Source organism: Vulpes vulpes, chromosome 11 (assembly GCF_048418805.1).
Source record: "Vulpes vulpes isolate BD-2025 chromosome 11, VulVul3, whole genome shotgun sequence".
NCBI classification, from domain to species: domain Eukaryota; kingdom Metazoa; phylum Chordata; class Mammalia; order Carnivora; family Canidae; genus Vulpes; species Vulpes vulpes.
Window position 1 is genome coordinate 81,914,469 of NC_132790.1, and position 26,061 is coordinate 81,940,529.

The window sequence follows — 26,061 nt, forward strand, 5'->3', positions numbered from 1 at the left end:
GACTTCGGTTTGGTATCTTTTGATTCGGGGATGCCTGTGGGACATCTGAGGGAAGGCATCCCAATTGCTGCCTGACTTTTATTTTCTTTTGTTCTGCTTGCAAAATGAGAGAGAAGCCGCATCCTGTCAGGGGCTGTTGCTTTTCCTTTGGTCCCTCTGCTGGGTTTTCTCCAGCCCCTTGCCCTTAGGCAAGAGAGGAGCCAGCAGCGCAGTCTGCTGGGGGCTGCAGGGCAGGCTCTTAACACAGCAGGGCCCTTCAGATGTTCCGAAACTGACAATCCCAGGTCTACCACCTGCCAGCATTTGTTCACAGACACACAGCATCACAAACTCTCCGGACTGGAAGGGACGTTAGAGGTCATCCATTCCAGCCTCGGGGTTGGCATTTTCAGACCGTTCTAATAATTTAAGAGTTCCTCCTCCTATTAATGTGGGAGCCTTTCTTCTGACTTCTCCTTAATATGCTGTTAAAGACACGGTCCACCTGTGCGCTTCCTTCCTCGGGAGGAGTATGCTGGGGCTCACGTTTGTGGGTCCAGCGGGCAGGGATGTGCGAGGCCAGATTTGAGAACACAGTTCTTTCTGTCCTTCACACTACAGCTACGAGAATGGTCTCCATGGTTACAGCAGCTTCTCAGAGGTGCCTGGATGTTCACTTTCTCTATTCCCCTAAATGTCTAATTTATGAATAATCTGTTTAGGTAAATTGCTAGAAAGTTTCTGTATATATATATGAAAATCAAGATATGTATAAATATACACACACACACTCAAAACAGCAAAAAAAGTAGGCTGATAGGCATTTTGGGTACATTTTTTTTCCTCCTCCTAATAACAAAAATTGGGATTGACTTTAAAAATTTCAAGTTAAACAAGATTCAATGAAAGAAATACTGCCTTCATGTTCTTCAAAGGCATGTGAGCGAGAGAGAGGTTGGAGCTAACCTAATTATGTTTTCTTTAATGTGAAATAGCTATTTGCCTGACATTCCATTTGCATCTCCCCATCACATTCAAATGGCTGGGACATTGATTTTTTTTTTTTTTCTGCTAGGGCTCCCTTTGAACATGAAAGTGCTTTTTCCTATTTTTTTTCCCCTTGTGAGAGCAGTGATAAGAACAGATCGATAATTACATTGTTGGATAAAAATGAATATAAATTTTATTGAAAAACAACACCAGCAACAATGTGGGGAAAGCATACTCAACAGCCACTGGCCCACACAACTCAACACACACATTATGAAAAGTAATCACCTCTTAAGATTTCCAGCTACTTAGTCCAAATGAAATGATAGACCCCAGATAAAGTGATGTGGGATGCGGATGCACACCCGCCTCTGAACACGCTGCTAACAGCAAAGGATGCGGGAATCCTGTTCACCTTGCGTTTGCTGGGGGCCATCTAGCATATTGTATTTTAAGGATTAACTGGTTTGGTGAGAATTTAGTCCTTCCAGTGAGCAGAGCGTCTAATACCCAGACCACTGGGAAACCTTTTCTACTTTCCAAGTCCTTTGAGAAGAGGATTTCACAAACTTTCTTGGCAACGTGTCCCTCCTGCTTAAAAACAGGAAATAGTTCTTTATGTCTAGCCTAAATCCTTCATGCTTCAGTTACTCTATTTATTTCCTTTTAATCTCAGCAGGCGGTGAGAGGTTTGCCTCTGGTGGGACAATGTAGCATATGGGGAGCTCACAATGATCATAATCAGATTGAAACGGGCTCCAGCTGTGCTGCTGGCGCTTGGGAACCAAGCCAACCAAGCCGCACGCAAGGAGTTAAAGGCAGTTAACTCCCTCACCCTCCCCGACCTCTGCACCCTGCTGCCTGGGGCCTGAGGGCCACCATCCTAGGACTTGCGGGCCAAAGCTCGGAGTGTGATCGGTTCGGCTCTTACAATGGGGGGCACAGTAACGAGGGCTCGCAGAGCTGTCCCTTCCAGTCTCATCCCCAGGGTTTGCATGTCAAGATGGGATTTCCCGGCAAAACACTCCCCAGTGGCACACCCCGGTGTCTTCTCACCCTGCCAGGCAGTCCCCAAGCTCGCCCCATAGCCTGTGCGCTCCGTGTGCACGCCAGGAAGCACGCAGTGAATGTGACACCAACATCGGAGTGAGCCGGAGTGAGCGTGAACTCTCGGCAGCTCGCGGACTGGGCACCAGGGAGCGCCCGTGCCATTCCACCGTCGCGCTGGCGCCACCAGGAAACAAAGCTGGGGATTTGAATAAAAGACTTCAAAATGCAGCCCTGTGTTCCACCCTGAGCAGCATGCGTGTAAAAATTCATGAAGATTGGATTTCATTTCATGTATTTTTGCTTTAGTGGAGAGAAATACAGGTGATTTCTGGCTGCGCCCACAGCTGTCTTTACAAATGGGGTGGGGTGGTTGGGGGGGGGCCCTGGTTAACGCCAGACGGAGGGGCATGTGGTTGCTCCGCAGACACTTTGCGAGGCTGGGCCTTGTCTTGCTTCCTGGGGCAGCTCCTGTGTTGCTGGGTGGCATCCTCTGCATGCTCCAGAATGTATTCATTAGCTGTATTATTTTAAAAAAGGCGCACGTTGTTCTCATCGGGACGACCCGTGGCTCTGGGTCCGGTGAGCGACATGAGTCATAGGAGGCACTTATTATTCGGATAAAACACAGCAGGTTTCTTTCAGCCCATAAAATCAAAGGTGTGAAAAAAGGCTGTTTTCAGGGCATCAGAACCCCCTCCTTGTTTCCCTGCCGTAGTGCTCAGCGGTCCCTCCTCTGGGGCCTTTGTGCTTTTTTCCAGGCACGGGTGACAACAGTGCCTGCCAAGGGGGTGTGGGACAGGGGCCAGAGGAGAGCTCAGACCCCCCGGGTGTACCGCCCTCGTGTTCGGCCAGGGGGGTGGGCAGCCCTATAACATGGCCCTGGGCCAGGACCGCACCGGGTGCCCGGGACCCCGGGGAGAGGATGGACTGAAGCCTCCGGAGCCTGCAGCCTTAGGCAGGCCTGTTGGGGGGAGGCTGCTGCTGCCCACCCTGAGCTCTGAGATGGCAGGGGCAGGACCCCCTTGGTTCCCCCCTAACCCCGGCATCTAGCACAGAGCCCCGTGCTTATTAAGTGCCCCGTGAACATTTGCTGAATACACAAATGTGAGAATGAAGGCAGAGGAGGCGTGAGCAGCCGGCTGGTCTGGCTGTCGCGGAGCCTGAGGACATTTAGAACAGCAGTGGGGGAGGGGGACGCGGGGCAGTGTCCCGCTCTCAGGGTGGGCTGAGCCGGGATGGGCGGGGAGCCGGGGCGCCAGGGGGCAGGGAGCACCTGCAGGGGCTCCCGGTGCTGCGGGGTGCTGCGGTGGCCACGCGGGGCCTCTCCCCCTTCCCTCCCGCTGCCCTCGCGGGAGCCAGCCTCCAGCCTCTCTGCCGTTGCCATGGCAACACGGGCCTGAGGCCTGCCGAGGCCGCTGGGCCCAGGCTCCTAGGGCTGGCCTGAGTGAGCGGGCCCAGGGGTCTCTCCTGTCAGAGAAAGGCGGGGAAGGAGGTGGGATAGACGAGCTCAGAGGCTCCGGGGTGGGGCGGTCCCCCTGTGCGGGCTTCGCGCGTGGGGACCCTCGGGGGCCAGCAGAGCCCTGCTAGTTCCCGAGTCTCCTGGACACTGATATTTGCCCGACTCCCTGCCCGGCCTCCCTGCTTGGGTCTTCATTTAGGGTTGTCCACAAGCCCCCACCCCAAGGGCCTAGCAGCCTCCTGAAGCTCCCCCTATGGAGGTGCAGGCCAGGGCCTGACACCCAGGCTCTGAGAGGGCCTGGAGGACCACCAGCTAGACCGAACTGGACCGAACTGCCCTGTGGACTCGTCTGAGAGCACGGAGTCTGGGGTCTCACACCCTCAGACTCAGGTTGTGGGGCTGCTGCAGCTTCCCTCGCCCTCTGGCCCTCCACCCAGGCCACCCAAGAGTGGGCACCCCCTCCCGACTTTTCTATTGCCACATCCCCAGAGTATACAGGGATTGTGGAACCTCCAGGCAGAGGCGGGCTGGCTGGCTTCCTCTTCACACCTTCTCTTTTCTAGGGCTCCTGAAGAGCAAGAGGCTGCAGGAATGCAGAGGATGGTCAGGTCTGGGAAAAATGGGTGTCCAACCTTCCCTGGGGTCGAGGAATTGGTGAGAAACACCGATGCTACTTGAAAGGGGTTCTGTGATTCAGGACGACTCAGCCTCGCAGACCGGGTCCCTGTGGGGCGTAGAGGAGAATCCTCTCACCATCACGTGCAAAGCTTTCTGCTGGGGCCATAGGCCTGCTTTCCCACATCAACCCTACAAAAACAACAACAGCATGAATACGAGAAGGGGCATCTGGGCAGTGGTGTACAGTTTACAATACCTTGGATTTACATAGCACCTTTTTCTTCTAAAGGGCCTTTGCCTCAGTCCGCTCGGCCATTGCCACAGCTGAGCGAAGCCATCAGAACACAAACATCGCAGCTTCCACGGCGGGGCAGGGAGACTGAGGCAGAGGCCCAGAAGTGGTTTCATGCAGACTCGCTGGTGGCCGGGGCTTGCTGCACTTCCGTTGGGCCCTCCCTGGGCAGGTCTGGCCTTGGCCCTCTGGGAGGTGTGACCGGGGCACCAGGCCTCACTGGGCGTTCACTTTGTATTTCAGGATGTAGGAGTAGAAGTTGTGGTTGGCGTTCTCCAGCACCATGACGTAGATTTCTTGGCAGCCGGCCGTGCTGCAGCTGCCCTCCCAGTAGCCCTCTCTATTCAGGGTCAGGGGCCACGTGTCCTGCCCCTTCACCAGGGCTTTGGCGATACCATGTAGCTTCAGTTTGAATGGGACATTCCGGTTGGCAGGAAGCACGCCGGACAGGGGCTCCAGCAACTCATTGTCCTGCCCCCAGTTGCCAAAGCTCTCGGGGAACATGGGCCAGTTCACCTTGGTGTTGGTACAGCACAGAAGGTAATTGAAGACAAAGACGTAGTTGCCCGGCTCCAGCCTCTTCTTGACGAAGATCTTGAGGGCAAACTTGCCGGCCTGGGGCAGCTGGACCTTCAGCTCCGCCCGCTTCTCTCGGTGCAGCTGGAAGATGTAGCGCCGCCCGGTCTCCTCGGTGATAGGGCCTTCGTCCCCGTGCAGGGAAGCCAGGACGCTGATGCCCTCGTCTACACCGAAGCTGACGGAGCAGCGGCCGTCACTGGTGTGGATGATGGGGTCGGGGTGGGAGGGCTTCACGATGCCCATCTGCTCCGAGAACCAGCTGGGGCCCACGGGCTGGTGCAGCTCAGCGGGCAGCCGGACACCGATGTCCACGTAGTTGCACTTGAGTGTGTACTCCAGCACCGAGCTGTAGATGTCAGAGTTGCCTTTGGCAAAGATCTGCAGCTTGTGGGTGCCCACTGTGGGAGGGTAGATGTCCAGCTTCATCCCGTTCTTCCTGAGGCTCAGCAGCCCATGCTCCTGCTTGCCATTGAGCATAAACATGAAGAGCGTCGGGGCACAGCTCTCAATGGTGATGGTGGCCTTCCCGTTCACTGCGGAGACAGAACCAGGGTCGGGGGTGGATCCAATATGTGCTGACGTGCTGCTAAATGTTTGACAACTGGCTCTCTGGGGGAGCCCTGACTCTAGCATCTGCCCATTTCCATGATGTGAATACTTTCAGCACGATGGATTTTAAGCAATCACGGTGGTATCCCCGACCTCGATGCGGGCCACCTGCGGCATACACTAAAGGGATCCCCTCCCCGCAGCAGGTGCTTCTCTGAGAGGGAGTTGAAAGCTGAGGGTCTCAAGAGAAAATCCGCCCCAGCCGTAGATGCTGGCCTCACCCTAGTGATTCTCATTAGATGAAGGCTGCATGGAGGCTTAGCCTGATTCTGGAACGGGGTAGAAGGCCCAGGGGCAAGGAGGGCCCGTGACCGGTTGGACACCCTGTGTCTCCTTCCGGTCTTAAGTCTTGCCTCCCACCGCTCTCTCCGCATCTGCTCATTGCCAGCAGCTGTCAGGTGAACACAGGACCTTACAACCTGGCTTGAATGCCGTCGTGCGCTAGAGGCTGTGCTCCAGGGCCAGGACTGCCTCCTCGCTCCACCCCCGCCCCAACCCCAGGACTCTCACTTAGCTGTGGCTTGGCCCGGCTCTGGAGGGCCTTTGGCATCCACTCTCCTTCTGCCTCTCCCCATGCCCACCAGTTTTGTGATCTTCCTCTGTCCTGCTCACTGTTTTTCAGGGACAGGTGGTCAGTCCTCTGGTCTTGCAGCCCATGAGCATTTCCCTATCTGGTCCTCCCTGTCTTGAGGGACCACGGGCAGGGCAGGGGGGGGGGCAGTGGCTCCTTGCAGAGCCTCAAGCCCCTTCCTCTCGGAAGCCCCACACCTGCTTCTTGTCCCAGCAACCTCCCCAGCCCCATTCGTGTTCACATGAGCATGAGGGAAGGAGAGAGACTACTGCCAGAGCCATGCTCACTAGTCACCTTTCCCCAGTCTGAGGTCCAATACTCTTCTGCGGAGGCAATGCCTGGGCTCTGGGACAAGTACCTCCAAGATGTCCCCTCTAATCTGCCACAAGGGCCCCGACTCCAAGCTGCTCTGCTACTGCATTCAGTGCTAACTTCCAGCCAGCCAGTGAGAATCCCACACAGGCAGCAGGAAGAGATGGGAGCTCACTGGCCATCTCCCCTCTGCTTCTTCATGGGCTTCCTCATCCGGAAACCTTGGCAGGGAACCCCTCCCCACTGCGGTCCTCTTCCACCCCATAACTCTCATCTGGCCTCTGTCCAAAGACTTCAGTGACTTCCTTGGAGCATTGGGGCTGCTAGCAGGCCCTCCTGGACACTCTCTTCTCCCCTTGCAGCCACCATGCTCTCCAGCCCAGCCTGCTGACCACCACTCCAAGCCCTCTGCTGCCCTTCCTTCCCTTTCTGGTATATTGATTGTGGGGCCCCTCGTGTTTTGGTTTCTCTTGTTGTCTACTTTCTTTCTCCACTGCCTCCAGCCGCTATGGGGCATCTACCTCCAAAGGAAAGTGACCAGGAGCAACAGGCTCGTTATGAGTCTCTCTTGTCTGAATCTCCCCTCTCCCCTTGCTTCCTCTTCTAAGCCAACTCAGTGGGCAGAAGCCATCTCAGCCTTCAACTGCTCATGGCCCCATCCTGTTCCATCTTGCATCTGAGTTGGCTGTGAGATCCCACGGAATTCACCTTTGAGGTGGAGTGCCACCCAGCATTTCCACAGGGCCTCCCGAGGGCCCCTGGGAAAATATCTACCTGCCAACTCCTGAGTTCACTCATGTGGGTCACCATCAGCCTGGAGACCAGTGAGAGTCTGTCGCCTCCTGCCTAGGCTGAGTCAGGACCCACACAAGCATCCTCCCACATCCTCCAGGGCTCCTTCACATCCCAGAGCCCTCACTCAGGTTCTTCCCTCCACTGCTTTCCCCTAAACCTGCTAAGACCTTAGCATAATGTCTGACTGCAGAGGAGTGAGGTCGAGCTCCCCTGGGAGCCCCTCCTCTAGCTCCACATCTCCTTCAGGAAGCAGCAATGTTGTAGTGAATTCGTTCTCTGTGATGTCTGTCTTCCCTGCAGGGGTGAGCACTGTGGGGAGCTGCCCTCCTCCCTCCTTTCCTGCACTCCCCGGGCCTGACGAGGGCAGCTGGGCCAGCAGATTCTCTACCAAGGTGAGCTGAATGGCCCGAAGACTTGAAAGAAGGACTGGAGACTCTGGGGACTCTGTGGGAGCCTGCATCCTCCCCTGCATCCTCTCTCCCTGCACCTCCCCTCACCCCTGTGGGTGGTACTCCACTCCCCACATCCCCTGTCCTCTTCATTCCCTGCCTTTCACCCACCTGTTTCCCTCTTCTGCTTTCTCCGCATCCCTACTCTTAACGAAAGTAGCTCCAACAAAGAAATATTCTTTATATAAGCATCATGAATATGGAATCAAATTTGAGATTACTGTATATTAAGAAACCCAGCGTTGACATTTCTGTGCCTCTTGCAAAGGCAAGTTCTTCTACTCCGTGGCATTAATTTGATGTTGGTGTGGCCTGGTCCATCCTTCCCTGTGGTTCCACAGCCCGTACCAGACAGAACAGGCTCCCCATCCGATATAAACAGAGGAAACACATTCTCAAAGACAGCAACCTCATGCTGTTATTTTAGCAGCAGGAGCCTCCAGGTATTTGTAGTTTTAAAAAAGTATTCGAGAGAGCTCCGCAAACTGGTTAAGGAAGCCATTGTGAGGTGGAAGGGACAAATCAGCTGGAAGTAACCTGGGGACACCTGTGCTCCCCATGCCCCTATCACTCTACAGTGTGGGATGGGGCTCACCTGCAGGCCCACACACAGGTGGCCTGTGCGCTCAGGCCTTCTCTCCTGGGAATACACATCCCTCCACCCCCACCCCCACCCCCACCCCAGCCCCAGTAGCAGAGATGGTACCAACAGTCAGGCCTTTGCTGAAGTGGTGTGTGTGTGTGTATGTGTGTTTGCGGGTGGGTGGGGGGTAGGTACACTGACTAGGTTGTGCTGAGCCCTGGAGCCTGTCCAGGTTATGTGCCCAGCCTTGGACCAGCCTCCAGGGCCTTGGACGTACGTAAGACAAAGTCCTCTGCGGTCAGCTCTGTGAGGCTCGTGACCACAGTTCTGTACCCTCTCCCACACAGCTGGCTCCCCCTAAACCTCAGAGTGCACAACACACTTAGCTCGGTGCCTGTGGCCCCTGTGGGGACGTGGGGAGTAAAGGTTAGTCCGGGCCAGCCGTGGGGACAGCTCAGCTAGGTGTCCTGCACTTCTTACTCCCAGGGAGGTTGGCTGGAAAAGGTTGGCCTCTGCCTCCAGGAGGGAAGCAGGCAGAGTGAGCATCTGAGCCTGTGAGGGAAGGGCACGGAGGAAGGCAGGCTGCACCTCTGGGGCCAGCCCTCGTCTAGCGGAGCTTGAGCTCAGACGTTGGAGGGCTTGCTGTGCCCGTCCAGAGCATGTCTGTCCCTGTGTGTGGTGGTGCCTGCACTCTTCCAGCTCCTGAATAAAGCGTCTCCCCACCCCCCATCCTGTGTCCTGGGAGACCCACGCTGCTCTCCCACTAGCTGGTTAGACCACTGACATGGAGATCCCTGCTTGGCTGGGCCAGCAGGAGCTCTTTGCCAGGAGTTTGGGAACTCCTGTCGGGAACCTGAACTGGGGGTGGGTACAGCCCGGCCAGAGGCAGTCCTTTACTGGCTCTGGGAACTGGGAGAGACTCATCCAGCTGGGGACCCTCCAGTCCTGGCTCCCTGACAGGTTGGGCTGTAAGTGTGGCCCTCAGGGGCTAGGGAAACCCAAGGACTTCCTATGCACCCCGTTTTTGGTTTATGCTTCTGCGAGCGGGTACCTGTGCCTGCAAATGTGACCTATGGCTGGATCCTGCCCCAATGGCCTCATGGCCTTGGCTGCCGTAGTAGCATCTGCACATACGTTCTGCTTACACCAAGCTCAGGGACCCTGGCGGCACCCTGGCAGGGTGGTCCCCTGGGGGCCCAGATACCTTGAGATACAGGGAAAGCTGCTCTGTCTCTGATGCTCGAGAATGCTGGCCACCTGCTCAGGGCTTACCTGTTTTGATCACAGAAGTCTCTGGGTGGGCACTCAGCATCCCCTTGTTGTAGAATTCACTCTTGTGATACATGTTGTTCTCAAACTGCTTCAGGGATTGAGGTGGTTTTAGCAGTTGCCAATTCTTGTTGTCTGGGAAATGGTCCTCGATGAACAGTGCAGGATGGGTGAGGAAGTAGAATTCATTGTATCTAGAAGTGGGGTGGGGAGGAAGATGGTCAGTAGCCATATAGGGTGAGTAGGCCTCAGCTCTGTGGAGAAGCAGGTGGGGGCTCACAGGGGGATCCCTGGGGCCTTCTTTGGCCTAACACATCCACAGAAGTGGTCCTGCCAACAGCCCAAGGGGAAGAGGCACTATTTCCAGCCTTAACATGGGCACTGCAGATGGCTCCTCAGTGGCTGCTTCCAGAAATAGAAGCCATGGCAGGATCTGAGGCCCCTTTTAAGAGAAGGCCATAACCCACGTGGAGCTGTGTCCAGGTGGGGAATGGGCTCCCCCTACACTCAAAGCCAAAAAGAGATTTGAGGGAACAAAGGCATAACCCATGGACGAGGTCCCAGCCATCAGGGTGGAGGGACGGCAGGCAGGGAATCTTGGGTGAGCAGCCCTCCTGTGGTCCCCAGGGCCAATGAGACACAGCTCCCTAGAGGTTAGTGATGGGGATCAGGAGAAGAACACGGAGACTCATCTGAGATGGGGAAGCTTCACTCTTAGCTTGTATTTGGCCTGTGTGCAGGACTGTCGAGATTTAAACTGCAAAAATCAGAGACAATGCTCTCATTCTTCTGGATAAAAAGGAATCTGAGCTGCTGAGAGATGTTATGATCCATGAGGAAGGTCATGGCTTTAAGGTTAAGACCACAGTTGGCCAGAGCCTTGGAGAACAGACGTGCTCCAGTGCCCTGCACCCCACCACCCTGCCCCACTGCGGCTCACAGGGACTCTGGGCACCCACAGCCCCCTTCCCACAAACTATAACCCCTTCCTCCGAGATGTGATGTGGCTGCCTTCAGTGCGGAGGAGCCCTGGTGTCTGGGGGACACAGACACCAGGAAGAGAACTCTGGCATCCCTGCGTTACAATACGGTCAACGGGTCAAAGGCCCGGAGGGAATCTTGATAGTTCAGTAGCTTCTCAGCCCTGCCTGCCTCTCTTGTATGGCCCGTGGGCAAATAAATGCTGGGCTTGCAGCACTTGGGTAGAGGGAGCAATGGGGAGCCAGAGGAGGGATTTAGTCAGTGGAGGGTGAGATGACAAAAAGGTCTGGGCCCTTCCTCTCGGCCTGGGGCCAGCTCATTTCAGAGCCGGAGGAAGGCTGGGGTGGCCGGCAGCACGCACCTGGCTCTCCCTGCCCTCCCACCTGGTCTGCCCCACCTGCTGCTTCCTTCACCTGTGTCTCCCCCATTTCCACCAACAGAACCCAGATTCATACTTACAGGAAGGTGAATTTGGAGGTAGAAGAGTCCACCAGGCCACTGCCCCAGGTGCTGTCCACCAGGTGCCACCTCCCCTCCAGGTACACGGCGTTCCAGGCGTGGTCAAACTCCCCCGAGAAGCTCTGGCCCGTCTGATAGCCAAAGCCCTTGGAGTAGCCAGGCACAGTCATGCACTGCACCCCGGCGATCCTGGCGGCGGGACAGGGGTCTGAGAGCGGGCTCCCGCCGGGGCTGCCCACTGCCTGGGACTCTGTCCATGGCCCCCCGCGCAGGCCTGTCTGCTGCGTGTCAGTCCCTCCCTGCCTTTCACATGGTCCCACACAGACAGCCTGAGGACTTTCATCCCCAGGGCTGGGGCAGGGAGGGAGGTACAGGGGGACGCGGGGCTGGCTGGTCCTGCTGGCACCCACTGGCTTCAGTCCCCATTGCCAGCTCCTCCTAGGGGACGGGGCAAATCACTTCTGGAACATTCTTCCCCAGAGAGAACCCGCCTGAGTGCACTCCCCGCAGCTCTCTGGGAGGACACTGGGTGCCGTGGCGAGGATCACCCCGAGAACATGGAAACCAGGGAGAGAATGATGTTCTCGAAGTATCAGGGCAACTCTAAATTGAGGAGCTAGGTCTGGGTGACACAAGTGGGGTGATGAGGGAGGGGGCTGGATAGGAGGGTTCAGGAGAAAGCTCAGCCCTAGTCTCTCCATTATGTCCTGTTTTAGGACATCCGTGTGGGGACAGCTGGGGCAGGCTGGCCAGTGTCTGCAGCCCTGACTGGGGAAGACTGGCCCATCGCTGAGATGGCTCAGGTCTGACCGCAGTTTTGGAGTCCCCCATGGATGTCCCTTGAGGGGTGACACGTGGGCCAGCCAGCCTAACTTTTTTGGCCCTCTGACAGTGTGCTCCCCCACTGCTTACAACCATGCTGGCACCACTTTCTGTGGCCTGGACAGTGAGGGATTGGTGAAGGTCACCTATGGGGACCACAGAAATCTTGGGCAAGCTCCCATGTGGGCATTTGTAGCCGAAACCCTGAGGCATCACCCCAAGGCCAATGCAAGAGCCCCGAGAGTCTTTCATGACCAGCTGGCTCTCCTCTTCAGCAGCCCTGCCCACCACCTGGCAGTGACCAGGGTGGACCACTATCTGCCCCAGGGGATGCCCTGTGCGTGCTCCCCTGGGGGTCTTTGTGTGAATTAGAAAAAGGTGTTCCTTTTTTAAGACTCTCTCCTTCCACTTCTGGCAGATTGGCATAATAAAAACACAGTCCATGATTTCCAGGCTATTCTGGTGGCTCCTTAAATAGGGCCCCTTTGAGGATCACGCAAGCTGCCCTGCTGAGTCTGCACTCCCCTCAGATGAACCGATTCTGTACACTGGGTGTTAGCCAGGACTGGAGGCCTCTGGGGGCCAGGGTCCTTCCGTGGACCAGGTCTGCAGACTCCAGTGCTCTAAGCAACAGGGCCATGGAGCCTCTCAGGGTAATGGGGAAGATGGCTCTGCAGCCATAATAGGAACAGGGGAAATTTTCCCTATAAAAACATAGGTTTCTAAATCTTTTTTTAAATTTTTTTAAATTAAAAAAAATTTTTTTTTTAGAGAGAGAGTGAGAGAACATGCACCTGCAAGCAAGTGGAGGGAAGGGCAGAAGGAGAGAGAGAGAGAGAGAGAGAATCTCAAGGAGGCTCCAGGCCCAGCGTGGGATTCAATCTCACAACCCTGAGATCATGACCTGAGCTGAAATTCAGTCAAACGCTCAACTGACTGAGCCACCCAGGTGCCCCAAAAACATATATTCAATTAACCACTAGAATGCTGGATTAAATATTGCTTATCATTTGCTGAGAGAATCCGTGAAGCAAAATGGGGGGTCTGCAAGTTTCCACACCCCACCCTGCCACGGGGGTCGCTCCACCAGCACACGACAAGTGTCCCCCTCCCACGTCTGCCTGAACTTCCCTCCTCTGCAGGGTGCAGGCAGGGTGCAGGCAGGGTGCAGAAGGTGCCCTTCTGCCCACAGCTTCACAGGAGGAGGTCCAGGCTTCCCAGGCTGTCTAGGACATGCCGCAAGAACAGAGCAGCTAGGCCCCCTGGATTTTAGGAGCACCTGGGGAATGCAGGGCAGAGAGCAAGAGGGACTGGACTGGGATGTCAGTTGTTTCTGCTGGTACAGGCCGAAACCCACTCCTGGAGCAGAAGGGCAGCCCAGAGGCACGAAGCCAAGAAGGAGCCCCAAAGTGAGGGGGGGGCAGGCCTGGACGGGTGGGGAAAGAAAGTGCAGCGTGCATGCCTGGAGAGTCCTCGGTCTCCTTAGCTGCAAAGGGTGGTGAGAGGATGCTTCTGGGGGTCGGAACTGGATGCATTTCCAGGCAGCAGAGGGGTTGGGATGAGAGTGAGGCCAGAAGGGTAGGATAGAGGAACAGACTGGGGGGCTTCCCTGGCAGGTGGGGCTCCACCCACCCAGAGTGAGTGAGAGGAAGTATGGGGTAAGACATGCTCCTGACACGATGTTAACTGACAAAAGCTCATACAACCCGGCCATCAGCACAAGGCCCGAGTGTGTGTGTGCACGGGCGTGTGGGTGCGTGCGTGTGTGTGTGTGTGTGCGCGCGCGCGCGTGCAGGGCGAGAGGCGGACGGAGGAGGGGGGCAGAGTGAGACAGGCGGGCTGCACCTGCTCTCCTAGTAATGCGATTATGGATGAGTGTAATTTTCTTCTTTAAACTTCTCTATATCTCCTAAATTTTCAGTAGTGATTAGGTATTACTTTTAGAATTGGAAAAAAGCCATAAATACTACTTGAGATTACATTCTTCAGTGAGTTATCTTCCTTTCTTGGCCAGCAACGTCTGTGCGCATCCATTTCCAGGCGCGTGTGGAGGGACAAGTGGAGACCTGGAAACGGTTCTGGGGTAGGTGTGCTGGCTGCGGGGAGCTGTGGACTTCAGCACACGCTGCCCACTAGGCCCGCCTCCGCTCATGGCCCGCTGTGGTCTGGGACGGAAGGAGGGCCTTGCACATCCACGCGGCCCGTCAGCACTGCGGTGAGACGGAGCAGGCATAGCAGTGGGCAGTGTGGCCGGCTGGAACTCGGGCTGAGTGTCCTCCCGGGAGAAGCTATAGGCCTGGCCAGTGGGCCCGGGGGTACCCTCCTACCGAGGGATGGAGAGGAGGGAGGCTCTGGGAGCCAGGTGAGGGAGCAGCAGTGAGATCCTGACCCCAAGCCCGGGAAGGGCAGAAGGAAGCAGAAGTGGGTGGCTGGAGGGGTGGTCCCTGGGCTGAGAAAGGGGATCAGGGCTCAGTCTCAGCAACATGGTCACCTCTAGGGTGACCTTGCCAGGCCCACGATGGACCAAAAGAAATGTTGGATTAAATGGTCTCTAGGGGGTGATTCTCCTATGACAAGCTGAAGGGAAGCTGGGGAGGCCATGGGGAATGCCTGGGGCAGAATAAAGATGAAAAAGGAAACTTAGCTGTGAGCTTATGCCATGCTTGACTATGACATGAGGGTATTTTACTACCTGGCAGCAATGTGCCAGATGGATTGGACAAGGAAGTCATAATGTAAAGCATTATTGTTAATAATCCATAATTCTCTCACAAAATTGTGGAACTAGTAATTCCAGCTGCTGGTTGCTAGTCAGGATGACCCATAGCCATTTCATGCCATCGAAAGATCACCACCTTTTGTGCAAAGCACTGTACCAGGCACCAGGGAATAATATCATATATCATCTCATTTAATATAATAAATATTATAGCCTAATAAAATATTCTGGGGACGTCTGGTGGCTCAGCAGTTGAGCGTCTGCCTTTGGCTCAGGGAGTGACCCCACGTCCCGGGATCGAGTCCCACATCGGGCTCCCTGCAGGGAGCCTGCTTCTCCCTCTGCCTATGTCTCTGCCTCTCTATGTCTCATGAATAAATAAATAAAATCTTAAAAATAAAATAAAATATTCTGAAAGGAAAATTCACTGGCTTCCCTAGATGTGCTGATAGGTGCAAAGGGGCAGATATGTGAACCATCACTAAAATGCTAGTGATACAGACTTTTAAGGAGACCCAAAGGAAGAGGAATTTGCTGGAAAGATCTAGGAGAGTATTGAAGAAGGGACAGAAAATAAGAAATGTTTCCACTTCCTAATGAGATCTGACTAGTCATGGTAGAGCCTAAAATATCATCCCAGGACATCTATCTAATAATCTCAGATCGTAGAGTCTTGGCTTTTACTTTTGATAGCTTTTAAATTGCCAACACCAGTGGTATCAATTGAGGAGTTGGTGGATCCAGTCTGTGACTATTATTTTATACAGACATGGTCCGGGTCCTGCTGTGGGAACCGTGTAATACTGTGTTAGCCACACCACGGCCAGGCCTCAGCAGGGTGGCTGCACTGTCCGGGGTGGGCAATGAGCTCTGCAGGCATCAGGCTTTGACCATAGTGTACTCCCCCAACTCTAATCTCCTCCCAGAATACGTGAGCCATGTGGAAAATAAGAGAGGGAGGGAGGGATGTACCAATGGGAGAGGCAATGAAGCATGCTCTTTTTTTGTGTGTACCTTGATGAAAATATTGTGATTTTTTTTCTTTTTCTTTTCTTAAAGATTTATTTATTTATTTACTTATAGTACATGAGCGAGGGGGAGGGGCAGAGGGACAAGGAGAGACAGAGAGAATCTTAAGCAGGCTCTGTGCTGAATGTGGAGCCCAATGCAGGGCTCGATTTCACGGCCCTGAGATCATGCCCTGAGCTGAAACCAAGAGTCTGCTGCTCAACAGACAGAGTCACCCAGGCGTCCCCCAAATTTTGTGATTTCTATACTGCAGCAGGACAAGTATAGCCATGTATCATGTTTCACAGTTTATTTACATAGTTGATTTCTTATAAATCTGATGGTGAAGAAATAAAAGTATTTCTTATAAATCATACGGTATTCCTGGACCACCCCTTATGGAGAGGTCAGTAACTATAACTACAGTAATTATTCTTACTCTGAGGCCCTTTTGGGGTGTGACTTCAGGGTCCTCCTCTCTGACAAGTCAAGACTCAGAGAGGGAGGCTGATTTGCCTGGGGACATATAGCCAGCCAGTGGGCCAGAGCAGCACCGGGACTCGGTTGTCCAGATGCACACAGTTCAGGAGGCTTTGTATTATACTAGCACTTTTGTATGCCAAGATTCATTTTAATTTATAAATATGTGGGTGGAGTAAAATCAAAGAATGGTTTGATTTAGTGACATCATTCAGCTCTGTAAGCACTATCCTTTGATGTATCTACAAGGGCAGGGGAATTCAGATGTCCCTTTTAGAGGCTTTATATGACAAAGTCAGAGATCTGGGCATAACTTCAGGTTATCCAGGGTATCTGCCTCTCCCAGGAGGGTGAGATGGTCAGTCCCCGGCCTTTGGGGCCTTTGGAACCAACCGATGTATTGGGATCGTCTGGGACATCACGATGAGCAGAAGCATGCCGCTGCTCTTGCTCTCTGTGACAGCAGGAGGACGGATGGAGAACAGGCTGATATCTGATTGGTGACAACCAGTCTCTCCGGCAGCAAAGTCTCAAACTGGTAATAAGCTCCTGACTTTACCAAAAGTCTCTGGAAACTCTAGTAGCTGATGGTGGCTGGAGCTATGCTAACAGAGGGAAGCGTTCTACTGGGGGCTAAGTTGGGGGCAGGAATCTGGGAAATTAAGCTTGGCCTCTCCAAGGAAGTTCAGCAGAATTCATTAAGGCCAAGGGGGATTGAGACAAAAGAAGGGACATTAATGATGGGTGATGGGAAGTCAGAAAGAAACCAGACCAGCAGTTATAAGCAACAGCACTAACAAAAAAACTCACATAGGTTACTCGGGAAAGACAATGTGGAAATGAAGGATGCTGCAAAAATATCAGAGTTCCCTACCAAATTACTTTATTCAATCAGTCTTTAATGAGGCCATTGCAAGGAGGCAGAATGGACGGACAGAAGTAATGAAGGCCGCGTAGGTACTACTCTTGCTAAGAGGCTGCCCTGGCGACGGAGCCGGGATAAATCAGCAAGTGCGGATTACACGTCTTCTGTTATTAAGGACTCCGCTAATGAATTTACCAAACCTTCGGCAATTATTTGGAAGGTGGGGAATTAGGAAAGTGATGCATAGACGAGGTTATTGATTTTTAAAGCCAAAGTTAAAGGGATCCAAGGGACCGTGAGCTACTGTTAACCGTCTGAGCGGTAGTATAGAGTTTTTCACATGCTAACTGCCAGGTTAGAACCTAGCTTTAAATGATGTAAAATGTTGGGATGTGTTTTAATGATCAGCTGCAGGCCAGGATAGGGCCATTGTTAAGCATCTGGATTAAGCCAAAAAGCTGACAGATTCACTCAAGGCAAGTGTCAATTTTCTGAGTCGATGTGTGTCTGTAGGAAAGTTCCACAGAGCAACAGCATTCCCAGACTCAAGAAAGACAGGCAAGGTTAAAATAAAACACAATCACCCCAAATCAGGTGAGCAAACTCCAAACTGCATGTTCTCACTTAGCCCTAGCATTGCCAGCGGGCAGTACAGTCCCCATGTACAGATGAGAAAACTGAGAAGTTCCTCAGTTTGTTCCTCAGAAGGCACAAAACTAACAAGTAGTAAATCAAGGACTGGAAATTAAGGATGGGGGGACGGAGGACTCTAAAAGTCTTTCTGGCTTTGAGTCTGGCACCCTTCTATATCATGCTGGAAAGCTTATACTGGATGAAGAAGGATGTATCCTAGGATTGAAAATCCTGAGTGCTTTCAAGTTGGCCAACTAAGATGCAAATTACACTCTGAAAGATGCCAGGCACAAACAGAGCTGAAAATAGACTGAGGGTTAGTCCATTGTTTAAAGAGAGGAAGGCCCATGTCATACAAATCTGGTAGGAATATCTTATCATTTCCTGTCATCGCGGACCTATGGTGTGTAGGGTCTGAGATGGGCGTTCATAGGGGAAGCAGAAACAGCGAGCGCCTGAAGACACATAAAAGACATATTAGACCCACAAAACATATAAGGAAAAGTGAGCACAGGTAACATGTATGTGATAGGACAAGGTATGGAAAGGAATGTGACAAAATGTTAAGAGTTATCTCAAAGTGGTCAGAGTAACAATTTTCTTTCCGCTCCTATACATTTTATAAGTCACTTATAATTAAAAAGTATTTTTTTCCTTGATTTGGGAAAGTTATTAAATAAAAGCATAAGGCAAGACAGGAGCTTGTGAACAAGGTGTGCTGATGATATCAAGGGAGAGGAAGGTGGGGTGACCATCCTGGGGTGGTGCTGGACGGAGCATTAGAGATAGGGGAGCAGAGTGAGTTTGAATATACACATAAGTGCGGCCAGTGGCACAGGGGGTAGGGCTGGAAGGGTGCTGGAGGACTTTGTAGGACAGTGGAGCCTGTGGTCTTGTTCAGGAGTCCAGGGCCTAGGGAGCCTGGACAGAGGGCCAGTGAGGATCCTGCATCCTGGAGAGGCCCCCAGGCATATTGGAGTGCCTGGGTCAGAAGCAGGGGCAGGAATGTGAAGGGTGGGAAGGACTAGCTCTGGGGGGGTGGATGGGCTGCTGAGCGGCTGGCATCCTCTGCAGGCTGCAGGCTGACCTGCCCTGGTGGCCTCAGGGATTGTGGTCTTAGCGGTAGGGTGTGTAGGTGGGATAAGTGAAGAGCGGGGAGCAAGCAGGAGGCTGGAGCAAGATGGGAACAGACACATGTCTATGCTTGGTGGTGGCATTGAGGGGTGGGAGGCCTGACAACTGGGAGTGAGACAGGAGCAGGACGTCTTGGGCTGCCTGTACAACTCCGACATGCGACAGCTGCCCCCCTGTGGACTCGTGTCTGTTGCTACACTTGGTTTGATGAATCGTCACTTGGGTCCTGGTGGGCTGACATCTGGGTGCCCAAGAAGACCCACTCCCAGAGGCCTGCAGAGATGGTGGGCAGAGCCTATCCATCTCCCTGGGAAAGAGACTTTTCAATGGGCTCCAGGGCTGACTGATTGATCCTGGGGAACCGAGCAGACCTCGGAGAGTGAGCATAGCAAGCTGTGGGGTCGGTGGGGCTCCCCCTGCCTGAAGTGTGTCCTGAGGTCACCTTGAACCAACAACGGTGTCTCTGTATGCAAGTGGTTTCCTTACCAGCCACTCTCCTGTCGTCACCCACCCGGGCAACCTGGCCAGGTGCTCATTCCCAGAGCAATGAAAACGGAGCCCGACGCCTCCAAGAGAAAAGCTGCTTCCTAGTTATTCAGCTTCTCCAACTGACAAATCTTTTCAGGTAGGAGATCATCTGTTTCCCCCGAGAGAGGGCTCCCGTGCCAGCCCCGAGGACAGGTTTTCACAGTCCCCTTGGCATCAGCAGCCACTGTCCTCCTGTTCTCAGACCTGCCATTCTTCTAACCTTCAGCTGCGCAGAGATCGGCGAAGGTGGAAAAAGGGCCTTTTATAACCAAATTATCTCTGTGCATTCATCTGCCATTATGTTAATGTATCGCGAAGCCCGGCAGATGGTACAAAGTCAATTATGCTGGTGTTAAAAAGGGAGAAATTGACCTTTTCAGGACTCACTTGGATTCCAGAGCAGAGTTTGCAAACTCAAGTTTCAGGCCTGGCATGTGGGCGAAGGCCCACAGCGCTTTGGAAGGGAGGAAGGGATGTGTCAGGGTGGTCAGCCCGGGACTGTGGGATCCCTCTCGTACCTGCACATCCTCTCAAACAGTCCAGCGTAGCCATCACAGTTGGTCTTCTGGGTCCGCAGGATGTCGGTGGGCTTGAAGGCCTGGCGGTCCTTCTCCTGGGCCGCCTCGATGTCGTATTCTGGAGGGCAGAGGTGTCTGTGAACAGCTAGGTCCGGGGAGGCGACCAAAGCTTATGCAGAGCAGAGGGGGGGTCTGTGGCCGGCAGCACTGCCCCCTGCCCCGCCCTTGGCTGCGCTTTCAGCACCACTTGGGCTGGCCTCCCTCAGGTCCCAGAGAAACCACTGTAGGCCAAGGGGAACCCGGGCCCAGCCAGGGCCAGCACTGGGAAATGTCACCCTCTTGCACAGGTGGCTAGAGGAAGAGCAGAGCATTGGCAGAGCAGGCCTGGCTCGGTGGGCCTCTGGGGAGAGGCTGGGAGGGAAGGGGGCCGAGACAGCACTAGGGGTAGGGGCTCTGGTCTTGTCCCCACCACACAGCTCTGCCAGCAGCTCCCCTGAGGCTGCTCACCCATCCCTGCTGAGGCTGCCACCTTCCAGACCTCACACTGACCCACAGGGGGCGCTCTGAGCTGCCGCTAAACAGCCTGTCTGGTCTCTGGTCACTAACAGAGGCCTGGGGTCACTAAGGCCTGGGGTGAGGCCCTGAGGCAGGAATCACTGTGGCCACTGGGCACGAAGGGAACATGTGGGAGGGTGGCAGGCAGTATATGGAGTCCTACCTAATGTTCTGTTTCTGCCCCCGTAAGGCCGAGGCTGAGTGGAGCTGCTGGTGGTGGAGGGGGAGGAAATGGCCTCTCAGGCCCTATGTTCAGATACCCTCCCTGTGTCAGGTGAGTTCACCCTCTAAGCTGCATCCCTCACTGCTGCTTTAGAGGGCAAAGGTAAAGCCCAGTGGCAGCAGATCAGGAGAACCAGGAGAACCTGGTTGTGGGGTCACAGGGAAAACGCTAGAAGTCCGCCCCACCACCACTGGCTCTTCCACTGACTGCAAGGGGTAGCATCCAGCATCTCCCTGGCAACCACCCACGGGGCTTGGCTTGCCCTGGCCAGACTCCCAAGGCTGTCCTGTGCAGAGCTGGGGACAGGTGCAGAGGCCCAGGTCCCCTGAGGTTGCTCTGAATGCCTGGAGACAGGGCTGAGGTCATGGGTGTGGGAACAGGGAGCAGGGAGAGGTGAGCCCACTCTTCCTGGCACTGGTGCTTTAAGAAACCTCTTGGTGTTGCAATAACTTTCCAACAGTTATGAATCTTCTGCATCCTTCTGGAGATGACTTTCTGTCCTGTGTTCTCAGGTCTGTGCAGCAGGTTCACCAGGAAGCCAGGACTGGGGGAATGCTGCTGCCAGGTGAAGGGCCTTAGCTCTGGTCACTGGCTCTGGGCTGCTGGCCACAGGAGATCCCCCCACCCAATGACCCTTTATGGAGACTGAGTTTTATGCTCCTGGGTTAGTCTTTGATTATTCACCTAGCCATCTGGGAACCTTTCTCCACTGTCCATCTAACTCCATACACACTAGTGGTCAAGTGAATCCCAGAGAGGCTCCCCTAGGGCCAGGGTCCTGCGGGGAGTGGCATCAAGGGAGTCCTAAAGCCAGTGGCACCACAGGTGGGCCTACCTATGTGGTGGCAGATCCAGATCCAGATCACGCGGACCCTCTCCAGGTCACTGTGGGCTTCCTGGAGCAGGTCACTCACCAGCTCATCCAGGCCACTCTTGACCGTCACCTGGGGAATGGGAGGGGTGTACTATGTCAGGGCCTGGGTGAACTGTGGGAGCCCAGTGCCTTGCCACCTGCAGCCAGCGCTGCTTTCCCTTCAGTCAGAGGAGGAGGAGGAGAGGGCCAGGGGCACAAAGGCTAGGCTGAGAGCAACCCTTGGTTGGGGACTGGACATATCAGGTTGTGCCGACCAGCTGGGTCACTGGCCCAAGAGTCACACAGACCCTGGGGCCAGCATTGTAGATGGACGTTTGGGCAGATGTAGCAGCCCCTACTCATGGTCAATACTCCCCAAAGCAATCTATGGACTAAACACAATCTCTATAAAATTCCAACAGCCTTTTTTGCAGAAACGGGAAAGGCAATCCTCTACCTCATATGAAATTAACAACAGGCCCAGAATAGTCCAAATAATTTTGAAAAAAGAATAAAAAAGTTGGAGGACCCATGTTTCTGGATTTCAAAACTTACTACAAAACGACAGTAATCAAAATCAAATCAAAATGAAAATCAAAATCAAAATAAGTCAGTGCTTATGGTACTGACATAAGGATCATTTGGCCAATGGAATGGAATTGAGAGTCTAGAAATTAACTTGTACACCCATGGCTAACTGACTTTTTTGACAAGGATGACAAGTCTATTCAGTGGGGAAAGAATAGTCTCTTTAATAAATGGTGCTGGCCAACTGGATATCCACATATAAAAGAAGGAAGTTGGACCCCTACCTCATACCATACACAAAAATTAACTGGGAGCACCTGGGTGGCTCAATCGGTTAAGCATCTGACTCTTGGTTTTGGCTCAGGTCATAATCTCAGGTTTGTGAGAACCAGTCCTGTGTTGGGCTCCACACTCAGCAGGGAGCCTGCTTGAGATTCTCTCTCTCTGCCCCTCCCCCTGCTCTCGCTCTCTTTCAAAATAAATAAATAAATCTTTAAATAAATTAACTCAAAAAGGGTCAATGGTTTAAATAAAAGAACTTAAATGCTAAAACTCTTTGAAGTAGACACAGGAGTAAATCGTCATGACCTTGGATTTGGCAACAGATTCTTCAATATGGTACCAAAAGCACAAAGTACAAAAGAAAAAATAGATTAATTGGGAGTCATGACAATAAAAAACTTCTGGGAATTGAAGGACAAAATTGAGAAAGTGAAAAGACAACTCAAAGAATGGGAGATAACATTCACAAATCATGTATCTGATAAGGGATTAATATCCAGAATATATAAAGAACTCCTAAAACTCAACAACAAAAAGACAACCCAGTTTTAAAATGGGTGAAGGAAAAAAAGTAAAAAAAAAAGAAATGTACGAGGGACTTGAATATACACTTCTTCAGAGATATATAAATGGCCAGTGAAGAGGTGCTCCACATCATTAGTCACTAGGGAAATGCAAATTGAAATCACTTCACACCCACTAGGATGGCTGGAGTAAAAAAGATAGCAAGGCTGTGGAGAAATTAGAACCCTTGTGCATTGTTAGTGGAAATGTAAAATGGTGCAGTTGCTGTGGAAAACAGTTTGGCGGGTCCTCAAAAAGCTGAAGAGAATTCTCAGATGATCCAATAATTCCACTCTTAGGTAAATACCCAAGAGAACTGAAGACAGATACTCAGACACTTGTTCACCTGTGTTCACTGGAACATTATTCAATACACAAAAGGCAGAAACAATGCAAGTGTCCATCACACAGGAACGGGTCAGCAAAAGTAGTGTGTCTCCACGACGAAATATTATCCATCCATGAAAAGCAATGAGGTTCTGACACATGCTACATCACGGATGCTAAATAAGCCAGACGCAAAGGGACACGTACTACATGATTGCACTTAAACGGAACATCGAGAGTAAGTTAGGAGAGACAGTAAGCAATGTAGAGGTTACCAGGGGGGATGCGGAGGGATTGCTTCATGGGCCCAGGGCTTCTGTTTGGGGTGATTTTGGAAACAGATAGTGGTGATGGTTGTACACTACAGTGAATGCAAGCAATGCCACTGAGCTGTACACTTAAAATTATTAACACGGCACATTTTATGTTCTATACATTTTACCATAATTTAAAAACAAAAAAGGAACAAATGAAGTTTGCTGGCCGGGGCCCTCAAGAGGAGAAACAGTTGGGGTTGTAGGAAAGGCAACCCTGACCATGTTTAATCTTTCTAGAGAAGCTGGGGCAACTGGCTGCCTAATTCCGTGACAGTTGCTCATGCCTTCACCAGCCCTCACCCTAAGGTACTCCCCAAGCTCCCGGACCCTTTCTGCCACTCACATCAGAACCCCAGGTGCACTGTGTGACCACAAGGAGACCTCTGGACCTTTCTTCTGTCTCCTACCCACCCAGCTGCTGTCTGCCTCCTTTTGTTCAGTGTCCAGCTCCAAACCGATGGTTCTTGTCTTTGTCTTTCTCCCAGGGCGGAGGACAGCGCCTGACACAGCAGGGCCCGCACTCCAGCCTGGCTGACTCTGACTTAACCCCATGGCTTCTGTGCCTCTGGTCACCACCTCCTGGCTCTATCCGGGCCTGGCTGGCCCCGGACACCCACTGCTCCGCGGCTGGGTCTCTGGCCTCAGCTGGGCTCCTGGCACCGCTCCCCAAGCCTGGCCAGTAGCCTGCCCTGTCCCTCCCAGCGGCCACCGCAGTGTACCCCACGCTCCTCGGACCCTGACACCACCCCCTTCTCTCCCTTTCAGACAACCTGGCCTCAGATCAACGAGGCTCAGGCAGGACTTCCCCTTAAGGAGCTCTCCCTCCGGCTCAGCCAGCCTCTCGGCCAGCCTTCCGTCCAGGCCCCGTCTTTGCAGTGCCCTTGCTCACCCGTGTCCTCACGCCTCCCTTCTAGTCCTGGTTGCCTTGTCCCCTCCTGTCTGTACCTCTTCCCCAAATCTCTTCCTCAGGGCTGTCTACACGTAGCCTCCCCTCCTCTGCCAGCTCCTGTGGGGTCTTCACTCCCTCCTCCTCCATCCCTGCATTGCTCCTCGGCCTGTAAGAGTCGGGCTGAGGCTCCAACCCCTGTCCAACCACCCCTCTGGGGGTAGGAAGCACTTCAGTGCTGACGTAGTAGAAATGAGTCTATCCTAACCTCACTTGACCAGACTCAATAGCTCACGCTGTTGACCATCCATGCCCTCAGGGAGTTCTCCCTGCACCTTCCAGAACATTGATCCCTCCTGGTCTCGCCCTGGCCTCACGTGGCTCAGGGGCCTTTGGACCTCCTGCCCTGTCCTCCCTAAAATGACACCCACCCTCTGGCTTCAGCTCTTAGCTAAATCTGCTGGTTCCTGAATCAGTGTTTCCTGCCCAGACGTCTCCAGGACGGATAAGGCTCTGGACTTCGAGACCTGGCTGCCTGCTGCTCACTTCCACTGGCTGTTCTGCAGCTGCTAGCGCCCACTGCCCCTAAACAAACTGGTCAGCCCCTGGGACTTGCTTCTTGTGATGAGCTGCTGTCCCACCCTCTGTCACTCAGTCTGGCAGCCTGTGAGCCACCTGCCTTCCACCTCCCTCACACACACAGGGATGGAGTCCTCCCTCTGCCGCCAGCTCAGTGTTGACCATTCCACTCCTCTCTGTTCTCAGTGTTCCCACTTAATCCTGCCAGCACAGTTGGTGGCCCCCTACTGATGACCCTGCCTCTATCGTGATTCTGGATCCATGCCCCCATCCATCTATTCATCAGTTCAACAAACAAGGTTCCTGAGTACCTACTATGTGCCAACCGTAGGGTGGTCTCTTCAGATTGCAGGTGATCTTACTGCTTACTAGCCTACAATGGCTCACTCAGACTTGAGCAATGGGTCCAGCTCTTTGGCCCTTATAATCAGACTTTCTGTGGTGAGCTCTCCCACCTGGCTCCCAGGACCCCAGTGTGTCTCTGGTGCTTCAGCTCAGGTAGCTGCCGCTCCCTAACTGCACCCCAGATGATTCTGGACCCAGAGATGTGACCCATTGGCAGCCTATATGCTCCAGGGGTGAGCATGGCTGTGGTTGCAATGGGTGCTAGCCAGCTGCATGCATGGTCCTCCCTCATCCTCTGGATTGCTTCCATCATGGGCTGGGGGTGGCCTAGTTCAGTAGCAGCAACACCTAAGTGGACACCAGCAGGGGGGAAGGACAGGGCTGGCTAGAGGAGCCTGCGAGTGAGGCCCTTGCAGGGTGTGAGTGGCCTGGGTTGGGTACATCAGGACTCTGGGTGGTATTGGGGGGATGGAATGGCCTTCTGTCCTGGGTAGGGGCCTGATGCCTTGGTCTTCTTTGCCCATCCATATAATGTGAAAAGGCACTCCGGGCCATCTCTCTGAGGGCCTCCAAATGCATGTGGCGGAGAGGGGGCCTGAAGAGAGGCTTCATTACCCTGACTTGGGAAACTCTAAGTCACCGTTTACAGAGGGGCTTGTTCTCTTACCTGTGAGGCATAGCTGTCCAGTTTCTCAAACTGCCGCAGGTCCAGGGGCATGGATTTCAGGCTGGACCGATCCCAGGGGTAGGCTGGAAACACAGGGAGGCCCAGTCAGCTCTTGAGGCCTGCTGACCAGTGCCGCCTGGCTCAGGCCTCTCTGTCGTTTTGAGGAGCTGTGATTGCCTGACCTCCAGCATGATTCCCAGAGCCTGAAAAACCACTCCCAAGAGCTCTATTTC

The 26,061-nt window shown here is 53.5% G+C and overlaps 1 protein-coding gene across 1 annotated transcript in view; it reads right to left on the reverse strand.

The window, feature by feature from the left end:
• Positions 1-1,139: 1,139 nt before the first annotated feature.
• KY (kyphoscoliosis peptidase) overlaps positions 1,140-26,061 on the reverse strand; it is a 48,801-nt gene continuing 23,879 nt past the window's right edge. The window contains exons 6-11 of the mRNA XM_072726910.1: positions 25,829-25,911; positions 21,316-21,424; positions 19,703-19,820; positions 10,996-11,184; positions 9,559-9,749; positions 1,140-5,500 (exon numbers count right to left, since the gene is read on the reverse strand). Coding sequence (XP_072583011.1) covers positions 4,605-5,500; positions 9,559-9,749; positions 10,996-11,184; positions 19,703-19,820; positions 21,316-21,424; positions 25,829-25,911 — 1,586 coding nt within the window. The 3' untranslated portion in view covers positions 1,140-4,604. The remainder of the gene's footprint in view (positions 5,501-9,558; positions 9,750-10,995; positions 11,185-19,702; positions 19,821-21,315; positions 21,425-25,828; positions 25,912-26,061) is intronic.